Source organism: Triticum urartu, chromosome 2A (assembly GCF_056163025.1).
Source record: "Triticum urartu cultivar PI428250 chromosome 2A, HENAU_Tu73, whole genome shotgun sequence".
NCBI lineage: Eukaryota > Viridiplantae > Streptophyta > Magnoliopsida > Poales > Poaceae > Triticum > Triticum urartu.
Window position 1 is genome coordinate 691,692,590 of NC_141874.1, and position 21,581 is coordinate 691,714,170.

Here is a 21,581-nt window from a genome sequence, read left to right on the forward strand (position 1 = left end):
GTCACATCGATCTAGCCAGTAACACCTCATATCACTTTGCGGCCTCATTTATGGTATTCCCACGGGTGTCGCCGTACCGTGGCCCGGGACCGTTTGCGCCTTTTGGCTCACGTATATGATAGTGTTGCTAGCATCCATATGACAGAGAACCCGGGCCGACATGACTAGTCATGAACCCAAAGTGGCACTAACTTACGGGGTCAGGCATACATGAATCAACATCGAGCATGTTGGTCAGCAGCGTGCGAATCCGGGCTGTAGCACTGGGCTAACAGGACTCCGGTGAACCGGGCTGTAGCAGGCTAGGCAGGACTCCAGATATCACCGCGTGACATTTCCCCAAAGGGACAGACACAGGAACGAAGTGAATCACATGGCGGCCAGTCAAGTGTTCCGGAGCAGTAGTGCTGGGCTAGCAGGACTCCGGTGAACCGGGCTGTAGCAGACTACTATGGCTCATGGAAGCACAAGACTACATTTCCCCATAAGAGAGGCTACCAAGGATAAACAACTAGGTTGTCGGATCCCACACATACCAAGCATTTCAATCATACACACAATATGCTCAATATGTGCAATACAACATGGCATCACAACAAGACTCTACGACTCATAGTATTTATTCATTAGGATCCAAGGAGCGAGATATTACAAGCATGGGTCTCATGACCCAACATACAGAGCATACAAGCAACAAGCACATGCAGAAGCTTAACATGTCTGAGTATAGACATCTACAAATGAAAAAGGCTGAGAAGCCTGACTATCTACAAGATCCTCCCAAGGATACAAGATCGTAGCTGAGGTAACAAGCTAAACGTCGAAGTCCACGCGGAACTACTAGCGAGAATGAAGTCTCTCTGCAAAACATAGAATAGGCAAACGTGAGTACAAATGTACCCAGCAAGACTTACATCAGAACTAGCTACATATGCATCCGTATCTACAAAGGGGTGGTGGAGTTTAACTGCAGCAAGCCAGCTTTGACTCGGTGGCTATCCTGAACTACGACCGCAAGTAACTCCTTTGAGGTGGCGCACACCAGTCCACAAATTCACCATATCAATTCACCACTATGGATCCGCTCCCGTCTCCCTACGTGAACGCCATCCATAGCACTCACGCTTATCTTACGCGTTTTAGAGTATCCACTTTCACTTGTCTATGAACTATGCAAGGGTCCAAGTTTACATATCCGAGGAATCCGGCTATTCGAATAGATAATGATAACCCTGCAGGGGTGTACTTCTTCACACACGCTCTCGCCACTTACCACCATGTACACATCGTGTATCTCGGCAACGTTCAAGTGGAAGCCTGGTGAGGGAGTCGGCCACGACCTGACTAATCACACAAGTCTCTCGTCCAGGTTTATAGCCTATTCGGGTTCCATCCGCAAGGAGATCCGGCCGGGGTGTCGCTCACGGCCCCAAACGATGTGTACAGCGTTCCCAAGCCCACCATCCGGGTGCCACTTGGTACACCCGGCCACTGTGCCTAGTCTGTCCCAAGCCCACCTGTACCGGGTGCCACTTGGTAGACTACTAACACTACCTACAAACACCAGAAACTAGTTGCAACTCCTGGACAGATATCAAGTTGATTAATAAGTCGAGAGGGGTCGAGTTACCGGAACCCAATGTGTGGTAGTAACTGTTCATATATCACAAACACAGAACTCAGTTCCTAAGAACGGCTGTAATGAGACAACCCACCATGTACTCCTACATGGCCTGTCACCGCTACCTTTACCAAATCGTGTTCACACACTTAGCTCTCAACGGTAGGACATGTTCACCACGTTCCAATTCATTCTCGATGAATCAGACATGACTCAACTCTAAGCACTAGCAGGCATGACAACAAGCATGAATGAGTAGGCACATCAGGGCTCAAAACAATTTCTACTCATGCTAGTGGGTTTCATCTATTTACTGTGGCAATGATAGGTCATGCAGGGAAAGGGGGTTCAACTACCGCAGCATGTAACAGTTGAATCATTGTTGTCCTAATGCAGTAAATGAGAGCAGGAGCGAGAGAGTGGGATTGTATTGGAATGAACAAGGTGGTTTTGCTTGCCTGGCACTTCTGAAGATAGTATTGCTCCTCATCGGTGTCATCGAACTCATCGTCGGAACCACGTCTATCGAGAGGGGACAAACACCGGCAACTGAGAAAGAGCACAATCAATGCAATGCCACAATATGATGCATGATCATGACATGGCAATATGCTGTGATTTGATCTAATGCATCTAGTTATGATTTAAATGAAGTTGGTTTGAATACATGATTCAATTTCCAATTCCATATATGATTATTTAAATGCCCTTTATTTGTTTTGTCCAAAACAGTGGACAAACATTGTTCAAACATGTATGAAAATGGTACATATGGATTCCTTGAATTTTTCTGATAATTTTTCATATATAATTTATTTCATTTGGAGTTACGGTTGATTTTCTATGATTTTTAGAAGTTATAACTATTTTTTGGAATTTCCTGGATTAAATTTAATCCAGAAAATTATTTACTGCGTCAGTCTGACGCTAGTGTGACGTTATCAGGTCAACAACGTCAGCCCAAGTCAAACCTGACGCTGGGACCCATATGTCATTGGCTCTGTACTAATAGAGAGTTAATTTTGTTAAACTAAATAGCCAGGGGTTAGTTTAGTGTGTGGGGCCCGGTGTCAGTGGGTGTGGGTTCAATTAGTGGCGCCATTAGCCGCTAATGACGGCCACATTGGATGCGCCGGCAGTTAGATGACGGCGACGACCCAGATCGGCGGTGGCTCACTGGAGTGGCGCTAGGGGCAGCGGCTGGGTGCGCTGAGGGGACCAGGAGGTAGCTCGTGCTCCCGCGCATCCAGCGGAGGCAGCGGAAGGTCGCGGGGCGGCCGAGGCTCGCCGGAACGAGCTCGCGGCGGAGGCCGGAGTACGGCTCCGAGAGGGCACGGGGTACCGGGCACGGGGGACCTCGCCGGTGGGCTCATCGGACTCCTGGAGAAGTACGAGGTACGATGATGCGCACGGGAGTGGCCCTCTTGGGCTCTGGCCACGACGGCGCCATGGTCGGCGGTGACGAGCTCTCGGGCTCAACGGAGTCCGCGGTTAGAGGATGAAATCGGCAGAGGGAAGAGAGGGGTTCGGTGCGGAGGCTCACAACGAGGCTAACGAGCGCGAGGGGGAGGTCGGGGATGCACTGACGACGACGAATCGTGCGACGGCGGCCGTCGGAGCAGAGGATGAAGATGGTGTCGCTGACGGCATTCCAGGGCGTCTGGCGCCATGTGTCTCGGCGGAGATGGCGTAGAGCTCGACGACGGAGCTTTCTGGCACGGTGGGGAGGCCATACGAGCTCGGTTGGCGCAATGGTAGTGGATGGCGGCGATGGGCACGCTCGGCCCTGAGAGAGACGAGGGAGAGGAGGGGATGAGCATGGGGAAGCAGAGAGGGGCCGGGGTGTTGCGTGGCGCTCGTGGAGGCGTTCGGGCCCTCGGCGGCAAGCAGGAGCTGGCGAGGCGCGGGCTCACGCGCGTCGGCCATGCGCGCGCTGTCCTCCTGGCAGGAGGAAGGCGATGACTGGCCTGGGCCAACAGTGTTGGGCCGGCACAGGTAAGGCCCAGGTGAGTCATTCTCTCTTTGTCCTCTCTAAATCTTTCTGTTTTCTATTTTTTTTCCTCTGTTTTGATTTAGTTTTAAAACTAAACCATTTTTGTTTCTTCTGTAAATTATTGTATGGACTAGAGATATTACTCTAGAGCCCCACAATAATTTCCAAAATTATTGGACATGTATTTCTTTTATAACAGAAATAAAGCCAATTCAAATACATTATGGTTTAATTCAAAATGCCCAATTTAATTACCCTTAATGCCCTAAAATATTGGTTTGGATTTTTACCTCTTGCCAATATTTTCAGGGATTAAAGTGAACATTTCCTTGGGCTCATTTGAAGAAATTTTTAACTTGCTCATTTTTAAAAGATTTCTGAGGCTTTGGGAATTCCCTCAATTCAATTTTCCTTTGAATTTAAGCATGATGCAACAACCAAGATAGTCCAAGGCCAAGGTAAAGCTAGGGATGTGACAACTCACCCCCACGAAAGAAGAATCTCGTCCTGAGATTCGAGACGTGAGGTAGGAAGAAAGGAGGTCACAAACTATCACAATCTTCTCGATCCAACTTGCACTGCTTTTAGAGCGTTGATTCGATCATCATCTTTGATTATGACATCCTTTCCTTCGAGAACTTTATCCAACATGGCGACAAGAGAGCAAGACAACCTCACAAGAATGGATCATCGATCTTAATGAACACAAGATCAACTCACGTAATGAGATGTAGAAACATCCCATGAGCTAAGACGCAAAACACACATCAGAGATGATGGATGAGAAACATATGACAAAGGTTCAAATTGGTAGGCGACAATTCCATGCTGGAGTAGGATAGTGCATGGTTTTCAAGGTAGTGAGGAGATAATTGCCATGATTCCATAACGGGACACCTCGGGGAAGGTGACTCGTAGAATTATTCCCTTAAGTGGCAAAAAGAATTACTATTGATACAGAGATCATTGAAACTCTCTATACCAGCCTAAGGAAAATCACAATTGATTGTTTGAATGAATTTGAAAGAATGGCATACTCGATTTGGAGAGGAAATTAGAGTTATAGGACAACTCGGCAACGGAAGGCACATTCCAATTGATACCGAGGATAGAACCCAATAACCGAGCGTGCTCTCAAGAACTTGAGCATTTCCGTATTCATCAAGGTTTTACCAACATCCTTGCCAAGGATCCTGGCAACACATCATACTACCATGATAAACGGTGACGGAGGATGCAGATGCAAAGGAGGACATCACTTTCTCAGATTTTTCCTTAGCAATGCCAAAGAAGCAAATCTAGATGATCGACCGAGAGACATTTAGCACTCCGCTTCTAATGTTCTCCTTGATGTACTAGGTACCACGGTCGATGCTTAAAAGCATCAACATGGCCATCAAGTAAAGGTCGGACTTCGGGAGCACAAAAATCCATAAGGAACAACTTGTGGAATAAGTCATACCAAATCCTCATGGAGAAGATGTTCGAATTGCTCATTCAAGATACTACCATAATAGATGTTCCGACTAGGTGTGTCGACCGGAACATCAACCTCGTCGGGACCTACATCATAGATCTTGGAAATGTTCCAGCCATCATATCTGCCTGAGATTCAGATCTGACTGGTAACATGATTTTTTCCAGACAACATGTCTAGAAAGGAAAGGTTGCAACACAAGTCGACGAGATAACGTTTCGAGACTCTCGGGAGATGAACTACGATGGCAAGCTCCAAAACATGAGCTGGTTCTGCTACACACATGTGAGCATGTTGTCCAAGACAAGAATGACCACATAGTAGTCTTATAATAAAACACTATCGAGTTCTGGTCGGGAACCATCATCAAGGATTTCAAAGTCTTTACACAACTCCATGGATTAGATCTCAAGAATAGACTTCTTTTCCTTGAACAAGTCAATCAGTGGCTTGGTGTGCTAGGGAATACATATGGAGTGGAGGTAATTAATCTACCAAACCATAGAATACATCCTCCCATGCATAACTGACTTGGGATGGTACTAGAGGAAACAAAAACAATCTTTCTCGAACACACGGCGGCAACTTGCACCAAATGCACATGAATTCGAGGAAGTCACTTCTTCCATCCAAGCATAAGCTTCATGAACGGAACATGAAGGCATTACTTACAAAGTTTTCAACACTAGGTTGATGTCCAACATGAATCTTGGTGGAGACAAAATGCTGTTGATGGGCTCAACAACAACTCATCGGAATTTCCATATCACTGGACTTCCACCATCATGTGAACACGGTGATAGCATTGGTCAGACCAAAAGATGTAATGGTGTATGCTTGAGGGATCAACCACGAGTAAGACAACATTGCGAATATCATTGGTTCTGATTTGATTTGAAGATAGCCCATGCTCAAATCAAAGTTTTGATAAGTCAATAGGTCCAACAACTGATCACAGGGACCAATCGGTGAAGATATCATCTTTCTTCAACACACACACACAAGATATCCCTTAGAGATGAACTAAGTTAAGCAAAGCTTCTACCTTCCAACTCTCCAACTTGTTGTCTAGCTAAACCAACTAGCTCAGGGATATCCAACACAGATTCTTGGACAAGGGGTGATTTATAAGAAAACTAACTTGATCACGAACTCAACATAGCGGTCAGGTGACAACCAGGTAATACTTCCGAGAAGATATCCAGAAAATCACGAACCACCGATATGTTATTAAGCTCGAGAACAATCTTGCTTCTCAGGGCAGGACGATATGATCAAGGAGCGAGGGATTGTCACAATCCTAACTCATTGGTCGAAGAGTGCACCCAGAAATATGGACTAGGTAGCACGATCAATCTTAAGATGATGATTCAATAACCAGCACGCTAAGAATGAGTATTGTCCATTTACTACCAAGCAACGGAGTTGCTAGGAGTATTGATTTCGCACATCATAGTACACTTGTCGGCATTCTGGTTACAATAACATGGAACCGAGCAATGAAAAATAATGGCAAGAAGTATTACTGCGTCAAGAATTCATAAGAGGTGGTGCAGTTCTCATGACACTCCTGACATAAAAATGGTAACACTCCAAGGTAGAGCAGAGCAAAAGCTAGATTGGCATTTTGATCCACGGAATACAATTGTTTTGACCCAGTCCTAGATATGGATGAGGTTCTGGAGTTTGTTTCTCCTAGTCATTCCGAAATAGGATGGCTTGACGGACCACAAGAGTAATAAGCATCGATAACACGGATGCACAATTAGTCCTGACTATCAATTGATAGACAGAGGCCCAGAAAATAACTAAAGAGGGACAATTCAAAGGAATATATAACTTTCTGAGTTGTGGGTGCATAGATCAGTATGCCGAGCAAAGTTCAACATAATTCTTCCGGATAACTCATGCAGAAAAGGAAGGACTGGCAGAGTTACAATATGAATGGAGTACTCCTCAAGAGCACCCTGGTTGTGATCTTTTGGTTCAAAAGAACTTCTGCCATGATGGTTCATGGTATTGGAAGAATGAGATACCATGGACCTCAAGGACTATTGCAAAGGTTACTAATATCTTAAGGAAACTAGCAAATACTAACAACATGAAGTCGGTAGGGTGGATCTCAGGTTCAGAAACCCGGAAGTAGAATACCTACTAAATAATAACATCATGGGATGCTTTCGAGAATGATGGCCAGAATTATCACACAGGGGATATAAAGCATTTCTAGATTACTGGGTGGTTCGCTAGAATGCCTAGGGTCATAATACTAGCTCCAACATATATGTTAAGGCAATAGAGTACCTCAACTCACTGATTAGTGTGCTTAATCTGGCCCAAAAGGACATCAGGAACGGGAGGAAGGGATTTGCAGATGCATCAGACTGTTTAGAAACCTGGGATGACTCGGACAGCATAACGGCTGTAAATGCTCAAAATGATTTGAGACATCCTGCAAAATGGTGGCATAACCACTCAACACCATAATATCAAGGTTCTGAGGCCAGCTATGAACATATGGAAGTAGTAGGAACTGAAATGAGGCTTGAACTCAACAATCATAGGCAACTACGGTTTAGTAACACATCATCCTGAGAGATAGAAGAGAAGCCTAGTTCTTAATCCCCGTAGAAAGAAGAGGTTGACTTAGATCAGAAGGGCATAAGGTAAAGGAGTAAAAAGAGCCTTACGTTCCCATCCAAAATCAATTCCATTATATAACTAAAGCATTTCTAGACTCAACTTCGACCAGCTTGGCTTGGTAATCCTACATGCAGTCAGGCTCTGATACCAAAGCTGTCAGGACCTCGGTTCCAAGTCACATCAATTTAGCCCGTAACACCTGATATCACTTTGCGGCCTCACGCATGGTATTCCCACGGGTGTCGCCTTACCATGGCCCGGGACCGTTTGCGCCTTTTGGCTCACGTATATGATAGTGTCGCTAGCATCCATATGACAGAGAACCCGGGCCGACATGACTAGTCATGAAGCCAAAGTGGCACTAACTTACGGGGACAGGCATACATGAATCAACATCGAGCATGTCGGTCAGTAGCATGCGAATCCGGGCTATAGCACTGGGCTAACAGGACTCCGGTGAACCGGGCTGTAGCAGGCTAGGCAGGACTCCGGATGTCACCGCCTGACATTTCCCCAAAGGGACAGACACAGGAACGAAGTGAATCACATGCCGGCCAGTCAATTGTTTCGGAGCAGTAGTGCTGGGCTAGCAGGACTCCGGTGAACCGGGCTGTAGCGGACTACTATGGCTCATGGAAGCACAAGACTACATTTCCCCATAAGAGAGGCTACCAAGGATAAACAACTAGGTTGTCGGATCCCACACATACCAAGCATTTCAATCATACACACAATATGCTCAATATGTGCAATACAACATGGCATCACAACAAGACTCTACGACTCAGAGTATTTATTCATTAGGCTCCGACGAGCGAGATATTACAAGCATGGGTCTCATGACCCAACATAAAGAGTATACAAGAAACAAGAACATGCGGAAGCTTAACATGTCTGAGTACAGACATCTACAAATGAAAAAGGCTGAGAAGCCTGACTATCTATAGGACCCTCCCAAGGATACAAGATCGTAGCTGAGGTAACAAGCTAAACGTCAAAGTCCACGCGGAACTACTAGCGAGACTGAAGTCTCTCTGCAAAACATAGAATAGGCAAACGTGAGTACAAATGTACCCAGCAAGACTTACATCAGAACTAGCTACATATGCATCAGTATCTACAAAGGGGTGGTGGAGTTTAACTGTAGCAAGCCAGCTTTGACTCGGTGGCTATCCTGAACTACGACTGCAAGTAACTCTTTTGAGGTGGCGCACACGAGTCCACAAATTCACCATATCAATACACCACTATGGATCCGCTCCCGTCTCCCTACGAGAACGCCATCCATAGCAGTCACGCTTATCCTACGCATTTTAGAGTAATCACTTTCACTTGTCTATGAACTATGCAAGGGGTCCAAGTTTCCATATCCGAGGAATCAGGCTATTCGAATAGATAATGATAACCCTGCAGGGGTGTACTTCTTCACACACGTTCTCGCCACTTACCACCATGTACACGTCGTGTATCTCGGCAACCTTCAAGCGGAATCCTGGTGAGGGAGTCGGCCACGACCTGACTAATCACACAAGTCTCTCGTCCAAGTTTATCGCCTATTCGGGTTCCATGCGCAAGGAGATCCGGCCGGGGTGTCGCTCACGGCCCCAAACGATGTGTACAGGGTTCCCAAGCCCACCATCCGGGTGCCACTTGGTACACCGGGCCACTGTTCCTAGTCTATCCCAAGCCCACCTATACCGGGTCCCACTTCGTAGACTACTAACACTACCTACAAACTCCAGAAACTAGTTGCAACTCCTGGACAGAGATCGAGTTGATTAATAAGTCGAGAGGGGTTGAGTTACCGGAACCCAATGTGTGGTAGTAACTGTTCATGGATCACAAACACAGAACTCAGTTCCTAAGAACGGCTGCAATGAGACAACCCACCATGTACTCCTACATGGCCTCTCACCGCTACCTTTACCAAATCGTGTTCACACACTTAGATCTCAACGGTAGGACATGTTCACCATGTTCCAATTCATTCTCGATGAATTAGACAAGACTCAACTCCAAGCAGTAGCAGGCATGACAACAAGCATGAATGAGTAGGCACATCAGGGCTCAAAACAATTCCTACTCATGCTAGTGGGTTTCATCTATTTACTGTGGCAATGACAGGTCATGCAGGGAAAGGCGGTTCAACTACCGCAGCATGTAACAGTTGAATCGTTGTTGTCCTAATGCAGTAAATGAGAGCAGGAGCGAGAGAGTGCGATTGTATCGGAATGAACAAGGTGGTTTTGCTTGCCTGGCACTTCTGAAGATAGTATAGCTCTTCATCGGTGTCATCGAACTCATCGTCGGAACCATGTCTATTGAGAGGGGACAAACACCAGCAACTGAGAAAGAACACAATCAATCCAATGCCACAATATGATGCATGATCATGACATGGCAATATGCTGTGATTTGAGCTAATGCATCTAGTTATGATTTAAATGAAGTTGGTTTGAATACATGATTCAATTTCCAATTCCATATATGATTATTTAAATGCCCTTTATTTGTTTTCTCCAAAACAGAGGACAAACATTGTTCAAACAATGAATGAAAATGGTACAGATGGATTCCTTGAATTTTTCTGATAATTTTTCATATATAATTTATTTCATTTGGAGTTACGGTTGATTTTCTATGATTTTTACAAGTTATAACTATTTTCTGGAAGTTCCTGGATTAAATTTAATCCAGAAAATTATTTACTGCATCCGTCTGACGCCAGTGTGACGTCATCAGGTCAACAGCGTCAGCCCAAGTCAAACCTTACTCTAGGACCCACATGTCATTGGCTCTGTACTAACAGAGAGTTAGTTTTGTTAAACTAAATAGCCAGGGGTTAGTTTAGTGTGTGGGGCCTGGTGTCAGTGGGTGTGGGTTCTATTAGTGGCACCATTAGCCGCTAATGACGGCCACGGCGGATGCGCCGGCGGTTAGACGACGACGACCCAGAGCGGCGGTGGCTCACCGGAGTGGCGCTAGGGGCAGCGGCTGGGTGCGCTGAGGGCACCAGGAGGTAGCTCGTGCTCCCGCGCATCCAGTGGAGGCAGCGGAAGGTCACGGGGCAGCCGGGGCTCGCTGGAACGAGCTCGCGGCGGAGGCCGGAGTACGGATCCGAGAGGGTGCGGGCTACAGGGCAAGGGAGAGCTCGCCGGTGGGCTCATCAGACTCGTGGAGAAGTACGGGGTATGATGACGCGCGCGGGAGCGGCCGTCTTGGGCTCTGGCCACGGCGGCGCCATGGTCGGCGGCGACGAGCTCTCGGGCTCAACGGAGTCCACTCGTTAGAGGATGAAATCGGTAGAGGGAAGAGAGGGGTTCGGTGCGGAGGCTCATAGCGAGGCTAACGAGCGCGAGGGGGAGGTCAGGGATGCACTGACGACGACGAATCGTGCGATGGCGGCCGTCGGAGCAGAGGACGAAGATGGCGTCGCTGACGGTGTTCCAAGGCGTCCGGCGCCATGTGTCTCGGCGGAGATGGCGTGGAGCTCGATGACGGAGCTTTCTGGCACGATGGGGAGGCCATACGAGCTCGGTTGGCGCAGTGGTAGCGGATGGCGGCGATGGGCATGCTCGGCCCTGAGAGAGACGAGGGAGAGGAGGGGATGAGCACGGGGAAGCAGAGAGGGGTCGGGGTGTTGCGTGGCGCTCGTGGAGGCGTTCAGGCCCTCGGCGGCAAGCAGGAGCTGGCGAGGCGCGGGCTCACGCGCGTCGGCCACGCGCGCGCTGTCCTCCTGGCAGGAGGAAGGCGATGACTGGCCTGGGCCAACAGTGCTGGGCTGGCAGAGGTAAGGCCCAGGTGAGTCATTCTCTCTCTGTCCTCTCTAAATCTTTCTGTTTTCTATTTTTTCCTCTGTTTTGATTTAGTTTTAAAACTAAACCATTTTTGTTGCTTCTGTAAATTATTGTATGGACTAGAGATATTACTCTAGAGCCCCACAATAATTTTCAAAATTATTGGACATGTATTTCTTTTATAACAGAAATAAAGCCAATTCAAATACATTATGGTTTAATTCAAAATGCCCAATTTAATTACCCTTAATGCCTTAAAATATTGGTTTGGATTTTTACCTCTTGCCAATATTTTCAGGGATTGAAGTGAACATTTCCTTGGGCTCATTTGAAGAAATTTTTAACTTGCTCATTTTTAAAAGATTTCTGAGGCTTTGGGAATTCCCTCAATTCAATTTTCCTTTCAATTTAAACATGATGCAACAACCAAGATAGTCCAAGGCCTAGGTAAAGCTAGGGATGTGACAGGGGTTCGGGGCAGGTGGCCTCGAGTTCTCTCCTCCCTATCCCGACGCCGGCGACGCCAGTCACAATGGGGTCGGCTGGTGCTGGGAGAGGGGGCCCGAGGCAGGCGGCCTCGGCTCTTTCTCCTCCGGTCGCGGCGGCGGCGCCCGCGCTTCCAGTGGCGCTGGGGGAGGGGGGTTTGGGGCAGCTGTCCCTGGCTCCTCCTTCCTCTTCGCCGGTCAGGAGGACCACGTCTCCTATGATGACGGCGTTCCACTCTGCGCCGAGGGGTGGGGTGGGAGGAGGGCTCGGGCAGGCGGCCCCCGCCATCCTCTCTCCCGACGTGCCCGTGGCCCTGGGCCTCGGTGTGGGGCACTTGTCCGAGGGGCATGGGAGCCCGCAGCCACCTCCTTCGGTAACCTTGGTTGACCCTTTGCGGGATTCAGCGCGAGGCTTTACTAGGGAGGAGGTCGTTGCTTTTGGCGGGATCCCTGACCCGGTCTCGACGTGGAGACAGATGAGTGCTCGCATTCAGGAGCTTCCGGAGGTTGATGACATGCAGCAGAGGTGCGCTATGAGGGCGGCCAAGCTTCATGATGCTGAGATCTCTACTGGTATGTCCGTCAACATATCTAATTCTTTATTGCATTTTGCTAATGAGGAAATTATAAATAATGCAAACCAATTAGGAGTTTCACTAGGGGCTACTGATAGTGAGATTTCCAATTCGGTGAATGATCTGTTAGATTTGGAGGGCAGCGTGCCTTAGAGACTATTCGTAATCTCGGAGCGGTAAAACCCATGAATGATGATGAGATTGATGCGTTAGGGGTTAGAGTGCTCGATAATCTGTGTGCGGATCTAGCACCCTCCAATAATGAGTCTGAGGACGATGATGTGCCCATAGATAATGCAGTTGTTAGTACTACTGAGCCTGGTTATGAGGACCGGGAGACAGAACCCTAGTAAACCAAAGCGCAAGTGGAAACGGAAGATTTATCCCGATTCTGCAGTTCATAGGAGCGCTAGGATTCGGACTACTAAAAAATTTCATGTTGAGTTATGAAAGGAATCTTCTGGAATAGCAAAGGTCTGAAAGACTTGGCTAAAAGAAGGTTTCTTGCTGAGGCATCTCTAGAGCATCGTTTACATTTTATTGCTCTATCGGAAACTGGTAGAGATAACTTTACGCCCCAATTTCTTTCCTCTCTTGCGGGTGGTGTTGAATTCGATTGGCATTGCCTCCCTCCGCGAGGAAGATCGGGTGGTATCTTGCTAGGTGTGAGATGCGATTCGCTTGAAGTCCGAAGTGTAGTGATGGGCGACTTCGCGGTTAAGTTTCGAGTCAGGTCTAAAGTTGATGGTTTCAACTGGGCTTTGGTGGCGGTTTATGCTGTCGCACAGCCCGAGCTTAAACCGAAGTTTCTGGCGGACCTTGTTCGACTCTGTGGGTCCGAGCAGCTTCCAATTTTAGTTGGGGGTGATTTCAATATCATTAGGAGGAGAGAGGAGAAGAATAATGATAACTTTGACGACAGGTGGTCGTTTATGTTCAATACCATTATTGAAAGCTTGGATCTAAGGGAGATAGAGCTTTCTGGTCGAAAGTTTACCTGGGCTAATGCTATGCCAAACCCGACATAGGAAAAGCTTGATCGAGTTCTCGCGAGTGTGGAGTGGGAACAGAAGTTCCCTCTTGTTACGGTTCAAGCTCTCTCACGGGCCATATCTGATCACACACCCTTGTTCGTAGACTCAGGGGAGCCGAACCACATGGGAAACAAAAACACCTTTTCATTCGAGATGGCCTGGTTCGAACTTGAAGGGTTCTTGGACCTGATTGCCAGGGAATGGGCTAAGGGTGCGGGAGGTAGGACTGCAGTCGAGCGTTGGCAGAATAAGATTAGGAATTTGAGAAGTTTCTTACGGGGTTGGGCTAAGCACCTTAGTGGGGTGTATAGGATTGAAAAGGACAGGCTCCTTTCTCTTATACAGACCCTAGACATAAAGGCCGAATCCACGATTTTGCTGCCAGCTGAGCTTCAGGTTAAAACTGAGGCAGAGAAGAGGTTGAAAGAACTTCTCTGCGAAGAAGAATTGAAGTGGGCATTGCGGGCTAAGGTCCACAAAGTGGTCCAAGGGGACGCGAATACTAAATTCTTTCACTTGATTGCTAATGGTAAGCACAGAAAGAAGAGAATCTTTCAACTTGAACAAGATGAGGGCACTATTTTAGGATAGGATAACCTAAAAACCTATATAACCGACTATTATAGGCAGTTATTTGGACCTCCGGAGGATAATTGTGTGTCCCTCGATGAGTCCAGGACTAAGGATGTGCCTCAACTATCGGCTGCTGATAATGATATTCTGGTAGCCCCGTTCTCAGAGAAGGAGGTGTTTGATGCTATTGCACAGATGAAAAACAATAAGGCTCCCGGACCGGATGGATTCCCGGTCGAGTTCTACAAAAAGTGCTGGCACATTATTAAGGGGGATTTGCTACCTATGTTTCATGATATGTTCTCTGGACTGCTTCACTTATTTCACTTGAATTTTGGAACTATCACACTACTTCCTAAGAAAACGGATGCTGTGAGAATTGAGCAGTTCAGGCCGATCTGCCTTCTCAATGTTAGTTTCAAAATCTTCACCAAGGTCGGGACTAATAGGCTCACATAGATTGCGCATTCTGTGGTGCAACAATCCCAAACTGCTTTCATGCCGGACAGAAAAATCCTTGAAGGGGTGGTCGTCCTTCATGAAACGCTCCATGAAATCCATTCTAAAAAATTAGATGGAGTAATTTTTAAGGTGGATTTCGAGAAAGCGTACGATAAGGTCAAATGGCCATTCCTCCTACAGGCATTGCGTATGAAAGGTTTTGATGAAGCCTGGCGGCGCCAGGTTGAATCATTTACGCAAAAAGGGAGTGTGAGAATGAAAGTGAATGACGATATTGGTCATTACTTTCAGACACATAAAGGCCTAAGACAAGGAGATCCGATGTCCCCTATCCTGTTTAACATTGTGGTTGATATGTTAGCAATTTTGATAGGCAGGGCTAAGGAGAATGGTCAAGTAGGTGGCTTGGTACCTCATCTTGTTGATGGAGGTGTATCCATCCTTCAGTACGCTGATGATACAATCATCTTTATGGAGCATGACTTGGCCAAGGCGAGAAATATGAAGCTGGTGTTATGCCTTTTCGAACAATTGACCGGGTTAAAGATTAACTTTCGTAAGAGCGAGTTGTTCTGCTTTGGTAGAGCCAAAGACGAATAAGAGGCTTATAGGCAATTGTTTGGGTGCGAGTTGGGGATTTACCTTTCTCTTACCTAGGTATTCCAATCCACCATCGTAAACTGACAAATAGAGAATGGAAGTGCATCGAAGACCGATTTGAGAAGAAACTGAGTTGCTGGAAGGGTAAGCTCATGTCATACAGAGCAATTAATTCTGATAAATTCGGTGCTCACGAGTATGCCTATGTTTCTCTTATCGTTCTTTGAAGTCCCAGTTGGTGTTAGGAAAAGACTAGACTTTTACCGATCGCGTTTCTTTTGGCAGGGTGATGAACTAAAAAGAAAATACCGGCTTGCTAAATGCGATATCATCTGTAGACCGAAAAACCAAGGGGGTCTTGGTATTGAGAATCTTGAAGTTAAGAACAGATGCCTTCTTAGTAAGTGGTTGTGGAAGCTCTCTTCTGAGACTGATGCCACGTGGGCGCAAATCCTTCCCAGCAAGTACCTACAGACAAAAACCTTGTCCCAGGTCACAGTCAGGCCGACTGACTCGCCTATCTGGAAAGGACTGATGAAAGTCAAACAATCCTTGTTTAATAGGACAAAGTTTGTTATTGGCAACGGCGCTAGTACGCGCTTCTGGGAGGATACTTGGCTCGGCGAGAAACCCTTGGCCATTCAATATCCGTCTTTATATCGTATTGTTCAATGACGTGAGGTGTTCGTTGCAACGGTATTTCAATCTACCCCCCTTAATATTTAGTTCAGACGGTCGCTAGCGGGCAATCGTTGGAAAGAATGGCTCCGTCTAGTTAGGAGGCTGATGGAGGTTCAGCTTTCTCAACAACCCGATGAATTACGCTGGAAACTAACTAGGTCTGGAGTATTCACAGTTAAATCAATGTATATTGATGTTATTAATTCGAACTCCATTCCTACCTCCAAGCATGTTTGGGTTGTCAAAGTTCCATTGAAAATAAAAGTGTTTATGTGGTTTGTCCATAAACAAGTTATTTTAACCAAGGACAACTTGATAAAGCGTAATTGGACAGGACCTGCTAGGTGTAGTTTCTGTGATCGGGATGAGACGATCAAACACCTCTTTCTTGATTGCCCGTTGGCCAAAGTCCTTTAGCGGACGATCAACATTGCTTTTAATATTACTCCATCGAATTCTGTCAACACGTTATTTGGGACATGGCTTAATGGGATTGAGCCTGACTTAGCGAGACATATTCGTGTTGGAGTTTGCCCTTTGCTGTGGACTATCTGGAATTGCAGAAATGATTTGGTTTTTAGCAGAATATCACGTATTCACTTTTTGCAGGTTATTTTCCGAGCCACGGCAGTGATCCATTCGTGGTCGCTACTCACTCCGATGGAGGCCATGGAGCATTTGGTTACTGGATCTATCCGTTGGGAGATGGTAGCTCGGGATATCTTCAACCGGTTTGGATGGCGGTCATGTAATAGGATACGCAATTAGTTTATCTATCTATCTTTAGCCAGCCGGTTGTGACGTCTTTTCTTGGCTAGTTTGTGTTTCTAACCTGTTTTGGCTCTCTGTGAGCTTTCTTTTCAGTTTTTACAGTTGAAGACTTTGGAACCTTGTTGAAATTTTTTTATTTGGTTAATAAGATGGCCGTATGCATCACTCTAATGCAGAGGCCGGGGAGACCCCCTTTTCGAAAAGAAAAAAAAATCTTTGAAGGATTATATTCCATCTTCTTCCATGCGTACGCGAACTGAACTCTTAACACTTCTGGCATAGGTACCCTGTTCCTGCTGAATACATAAGGGAGGCGTATGTCACGAACCTGCAGCGCCATCCCGTTGCCCTTGGCTCGATCTCCCACCTTTTGCCATGGGAGACACCGTCGGCTCTTCTCCGGCTAAGCAGTGCGTGCCGGAGACGTGGTGGACGAGTTTTATGGAGGGCGACACCGCGGCGCACAGTTTCCAGGTCACGGGCTTCTCTCTGCTCGACGGCATGGGCGGCGGCAACTTGGTCTGGTCGAGCGCGTTCAGAGTCGGCGACTGCGACTCGGACATCACCTTCTACCCAGATGGGTGGAAGGTGGACGGAGGTGCCCACGCCTCAGCCTTCTTGCGTCTGTGCAAAGGAGAACCAGGGTTGCAGACCAGCTACACCCTGAGTTTATTGGGCAAGGACGGCCAAGTGTTTGAGCAAGTGAGCCTAGAGCATGTCTTCAAATCCACAGGTACCTTTTGGGGCTATGAGCGCTTCGTCAAGAAGTCCAAGCGGCAACGGTTGGTATCCCGCAACGACGACTGTGTGACGATCAGGTGTGTTTTGACTGTCACTAGGAAGCATCGCACCGAAGAGGTGCGCGCCTTGACCATCCTAACCCCACCGTCAAATCTTCACGAAGATATTGCAAGGATGTTGAAGGACGAGGACGGCGTGGATGTAGCGTTCGTCGTGGGTGAGAAATTGTTCCGTGCTCATCAACACATTCTCGCCGCGGCAGGACGGCTCGCGGCACGTAAGAAGAGGTTCCGGTCTACGGCCAAGGTTTGGAAACGGCAACACAAATTCATCCCCACCTTTGATAATGATTGCAAGTTTGTGGTTGACCTCCTTGATTTCTTGGAAGAGTTTAGATGTCTGTCTAGAGATGAAACACTGCTGAGGCAGGATGCTCGTCGCTGCCTTGCCGCATCCATCAAGAGGCAGAGCGCGCACTGGAAACAACGTGGGAAGTGCCGTGCGGTCCGAGAAGGCGATGAGAATACCAAATTCTTCCACGCCGGTGCCTCCCATCGCCGTCGCGGGAACTGGATCCGCACGCTCGATGTCGATGGGCTAGAGGTGGTTGATCACCATGGTAAAGCGACCGCGCTGCGGGGTTTCTTCGCCAACCTTCTCGGGCGCTGCTGCCCCCCTGAATGAAGCTTCGATCTAGAGGCGCTGTACCAGGGCGTCCGAGGCGTCGACGGTGGAGCCCTTGTGAGCCGCTTCTCTCCCGCCGAGATCAAGGAGGCGACGGGGCTCCTCGACCGCTCAAGTGCCCCCGGCCCAGATGGCCTGGGCCCTGCCTCTATCGTGGGACAAGCTGTCAGCGGTCGACTTCGCGCCGATGATCGCCAAGGTCGATGCCTACCTGGCTGGGTGGCGGGCGCGCCTTCTCTCCCCCGCAGGCCGCCTGGTCCTGATCAATGCGGTGCTGGACTCTCTTCCAGTGTACGCCATGGCCGCTATCGTCCTTCCGCCGGCCGTTGTTAAAACCATGGATGCGCTTCTCGCGCATTCCTTTGGAATGCGGCCGACCGGGCCACGGGAGCCCAATGCCTGATTGCTTGGAGCCAGGTCTGCAGGGCGAAGTGTGAGGGGGGGTGGGGGTCGGGGTGCGAGACCTTGCCACCCAGAATAAGTGCCTGCTGCTCAAGATGCTTCATCGTCTACACTCGTCGGAGTCGAGATGGGCGTCGTGGGTTTGGGCGGAGCTGAACGGGCGCTCCCTTCTCCACCTCGGTAGCTGTCGTCATGCCGGGGAGCATGGGCGTTCTCTGCGCGGCATGCTGCCGCTCTACCGTGCCCTGTCCCGAGTGCGCGTGCAAGATGGGCGAAGAACCTCCTTCTGGCTCGACTGGTGGCTGCCGTGCGGCCCCCTGAGTGTGGCCTTCCCCGCGCTATACTCGCACACCACGAGCGCCGAGGCCACCGTGTCCCACGTCTGGGGAGGGGGGCTTGACCGCGTCTTGGTCCCAAGACACACCCAGGCTGGTGCTCGGGAGCGTGCGCCCTTCTCGCCATCCTTCCTGAAGCACCCGCGACGCCGGGCGTAGACGAGAGGGTGCTGCCGCTCTGTGGGCACCCGCGGTCCGGCGGGCTTGTCACGAGCCGCGCTTACGCCCTCCTAAGCTACGGCGGCCGTCTCTCGCCCCATGCTGCATTCGTCTGGGGGACGCGCGCGCCGTCGCGGGTGAAATTCTTCTGTTGGCTGCTAGTCCACCGTCGGATCAACACTCGAGATGTCCTCCTCCGGAAAAACATTGTTGATCACACGGGGGCCGGCTGCCCCGTCTGCTCGGCGGAGCTGGAAACTGCGGACCACCTGGTGTTTGGCTGCCCATTCGCGCGTGAGTTTTGGCGCGCCGTGGGAGGTGTGGTGATCACGACGGACACATCGGTGGAGCGGCTCTCCGCCCTGGATGTGAGAGCAGCAGTTGGAGACGTCTCTCCGGGCACCTTCGTCCTCCTTTGCTGCTGGCACCTATGGAAGCATCGGAACGGTGTGGTTTTTCAAGCTATGGTCCCGTCCCTAGACCGGGTACTAAGCTACTGTCGCGAGGATGCTGTTCTTTGGCGGGAGCGGCTACGTCCACGGGATCGCGAGGATATTGATGCATGGGTGCATGCGTTGATGCGGTGATCTAGTCTAGGCTCTGTTGGATTTTCCCTTCTAGTGTGTGTTGCTGTTTGTAAAAATGAGGACCTCCCCCCTGTGGTGGTGACTTGGCAATAAAATTCAGGTGGAGGGATCGCTATCCCTCTCCCGGTGACAGTTCAAAAAAAAACACATTCTGGCGGCACGGTCGCCGGCCTTCAAGGCAGAGCTTTTGGACCCGTTGACAAAGGAGGACCCTACAAACCCCGTCAATGTTCATGACATGACGTCCGACATCTTCGAGGCACTTCTTCATTTCATGTACACTGATACACTCCCACATGGTAGCGATCTTGAGAAAACCGGGATATTGTGGCGTTTGTTGGCTGTCGGAGATTGATATGGACTGGACAGGCTGGTGACGATTTGCGAAGGGAAGCTATGCCAAAACATAAACGAGCAAACAGTTGCGACCACCCTAACTTTAGCAGAGCAGCATGATCGCGTGCGACTGAAAAATGCTTGCATCACATTTGTGTCGTTGCAGGATGTGCTCGATGTCGTCAAGGAAACCGATGGATTCAAGCACCTCATGAGAAGCTGTCCATGGGCCCTGGTGGATATCTTAAAACAGAAGCTGTCTTCACCGGGGGTATGCGTAATTTATGCTAGAATTTTCTCTGAATAAATTTCTTTCATAACAAAAGATTGTCGCATTCAGTATCTGTTTTTATTTTCTGAGCCTCTCCCAAGATGGTTTGCACTATGAATTCTAAAAACAGCCATATACATCATCGTTTGCCGGGTTATTTTCATCTGGACAACATGGTTTGGACTTTGGACTTTGGGCTGAATTAGCATAGCATATATATATCTGTTCTGTTTTCATGCGCTGATACTGGTACCCCAAGGGCGTATGATTAGAGTAGATGCCTAGATAGTTTTCTCAACCTGACCTCATTGTGCTTTACACAGTTTTCAATTTCTTTTTACAGTTTATTACAACTTTGCATACCTTGTTTCCTGTCTTTGGGTTTGCAATCAGGCTGCACGGAGCCAGCCGGGTAGGATCCCCAGATCACGCAACATGAAGCTGTGGTCCTCGCGAGTTCGCCGTGCAGTTTTGCCCTCCGTCTGCGTCCTGGCGCTGACCCCCTTTGTTGGCCTCTATTTTTACATGCACAACGGCCGTTGTTTTACATAGGATGGGAACGAGGCAAGCCGTGCTTGGCTCCTCGGGCTCCGCTCATACAGTCCTGTACGAAATTTGTATACGCTCAGCTCCGATGTATGATGAGTATGACTGGGCTGGAAGGGTGCCTCGACACTCGAATTAATATCATTAGGTGCCTTGTGGAATTCATATTGTAGATCTTTAGTATTGTAGATGATGATATTTTTAGTATAAATTTGATCAAACATTGCAAAGTTTGACTTAAGGCAAATCTTACATACAAGATAAAAAGAAACAGGTGGAATATCTTTGTAATAAGCGCCTGTTCGGCCACTCTCCGTGGAGCGGAGCCGGCGGAGCGCCCTTTTAGCAGCCGTAGGAATAAGACGGCCAGCATGGTTTTTTGTTGTTGTTGATTGTTTGTGTCTTTTCTGTCTCCATCGTCCTCTATGTTCCTTGATATTATTAGATTTATTAAGATGTTTTGGATGTCTTTTCTTAGGAAAAATATTTTTGTTGAACGGCAGGTATATGCATTAAGCAAGGGCAATTCGACCCTTGTATACAAAAAAAAGAGATAATTTTTTTACCAAGTTTTCTTTTCGAAACAAAATTGCTGGCCGCCTGGCCCATCTAATCCAGAGCTAAGCAAACGCAATCGAGGGCCTGATCCGTGGCAAAAATTTTGATTGCGAGATTTCGCAAAAAAAAAAAATCATTGCGAGACCCGGTTGCTGACGGCACTGCCGCCTGCCGGTGCCTTCCAACACCAGCCGCTCTCGTACGGTACGTGAACTCTGTCCTTACAGAATTGCACCAGGGTAAATATCAG

At 48.3% G+C, this 21,581-nt stretch overlaps 1 protein-coding gene across 1 annotated transcript; it reads left to right on the forward strand.

The window, feature by feature from the left end:
* Positions 1–17,087: 17,087 nt before the first annotated feature.
* Positions 17,088–19,975, forward strand: LOC125534153 (BTB/POZ and MATH domain-containing protein 3-like). The gene is made up of 2 exons (XM_048697441.2): positions 17,088–17,699; positions 19,769–19,975. Exons 1-2 carry the CDS (start codon positions 17,088–17,090, stop codon positions 19,973–19,975), a joined length of 819 nt encoding a protein of 272 aa, XP_048553398.1.
* The last annotated feature ends 1,606 nt before the right edge of the window (positions 19,976–21,581 follow it).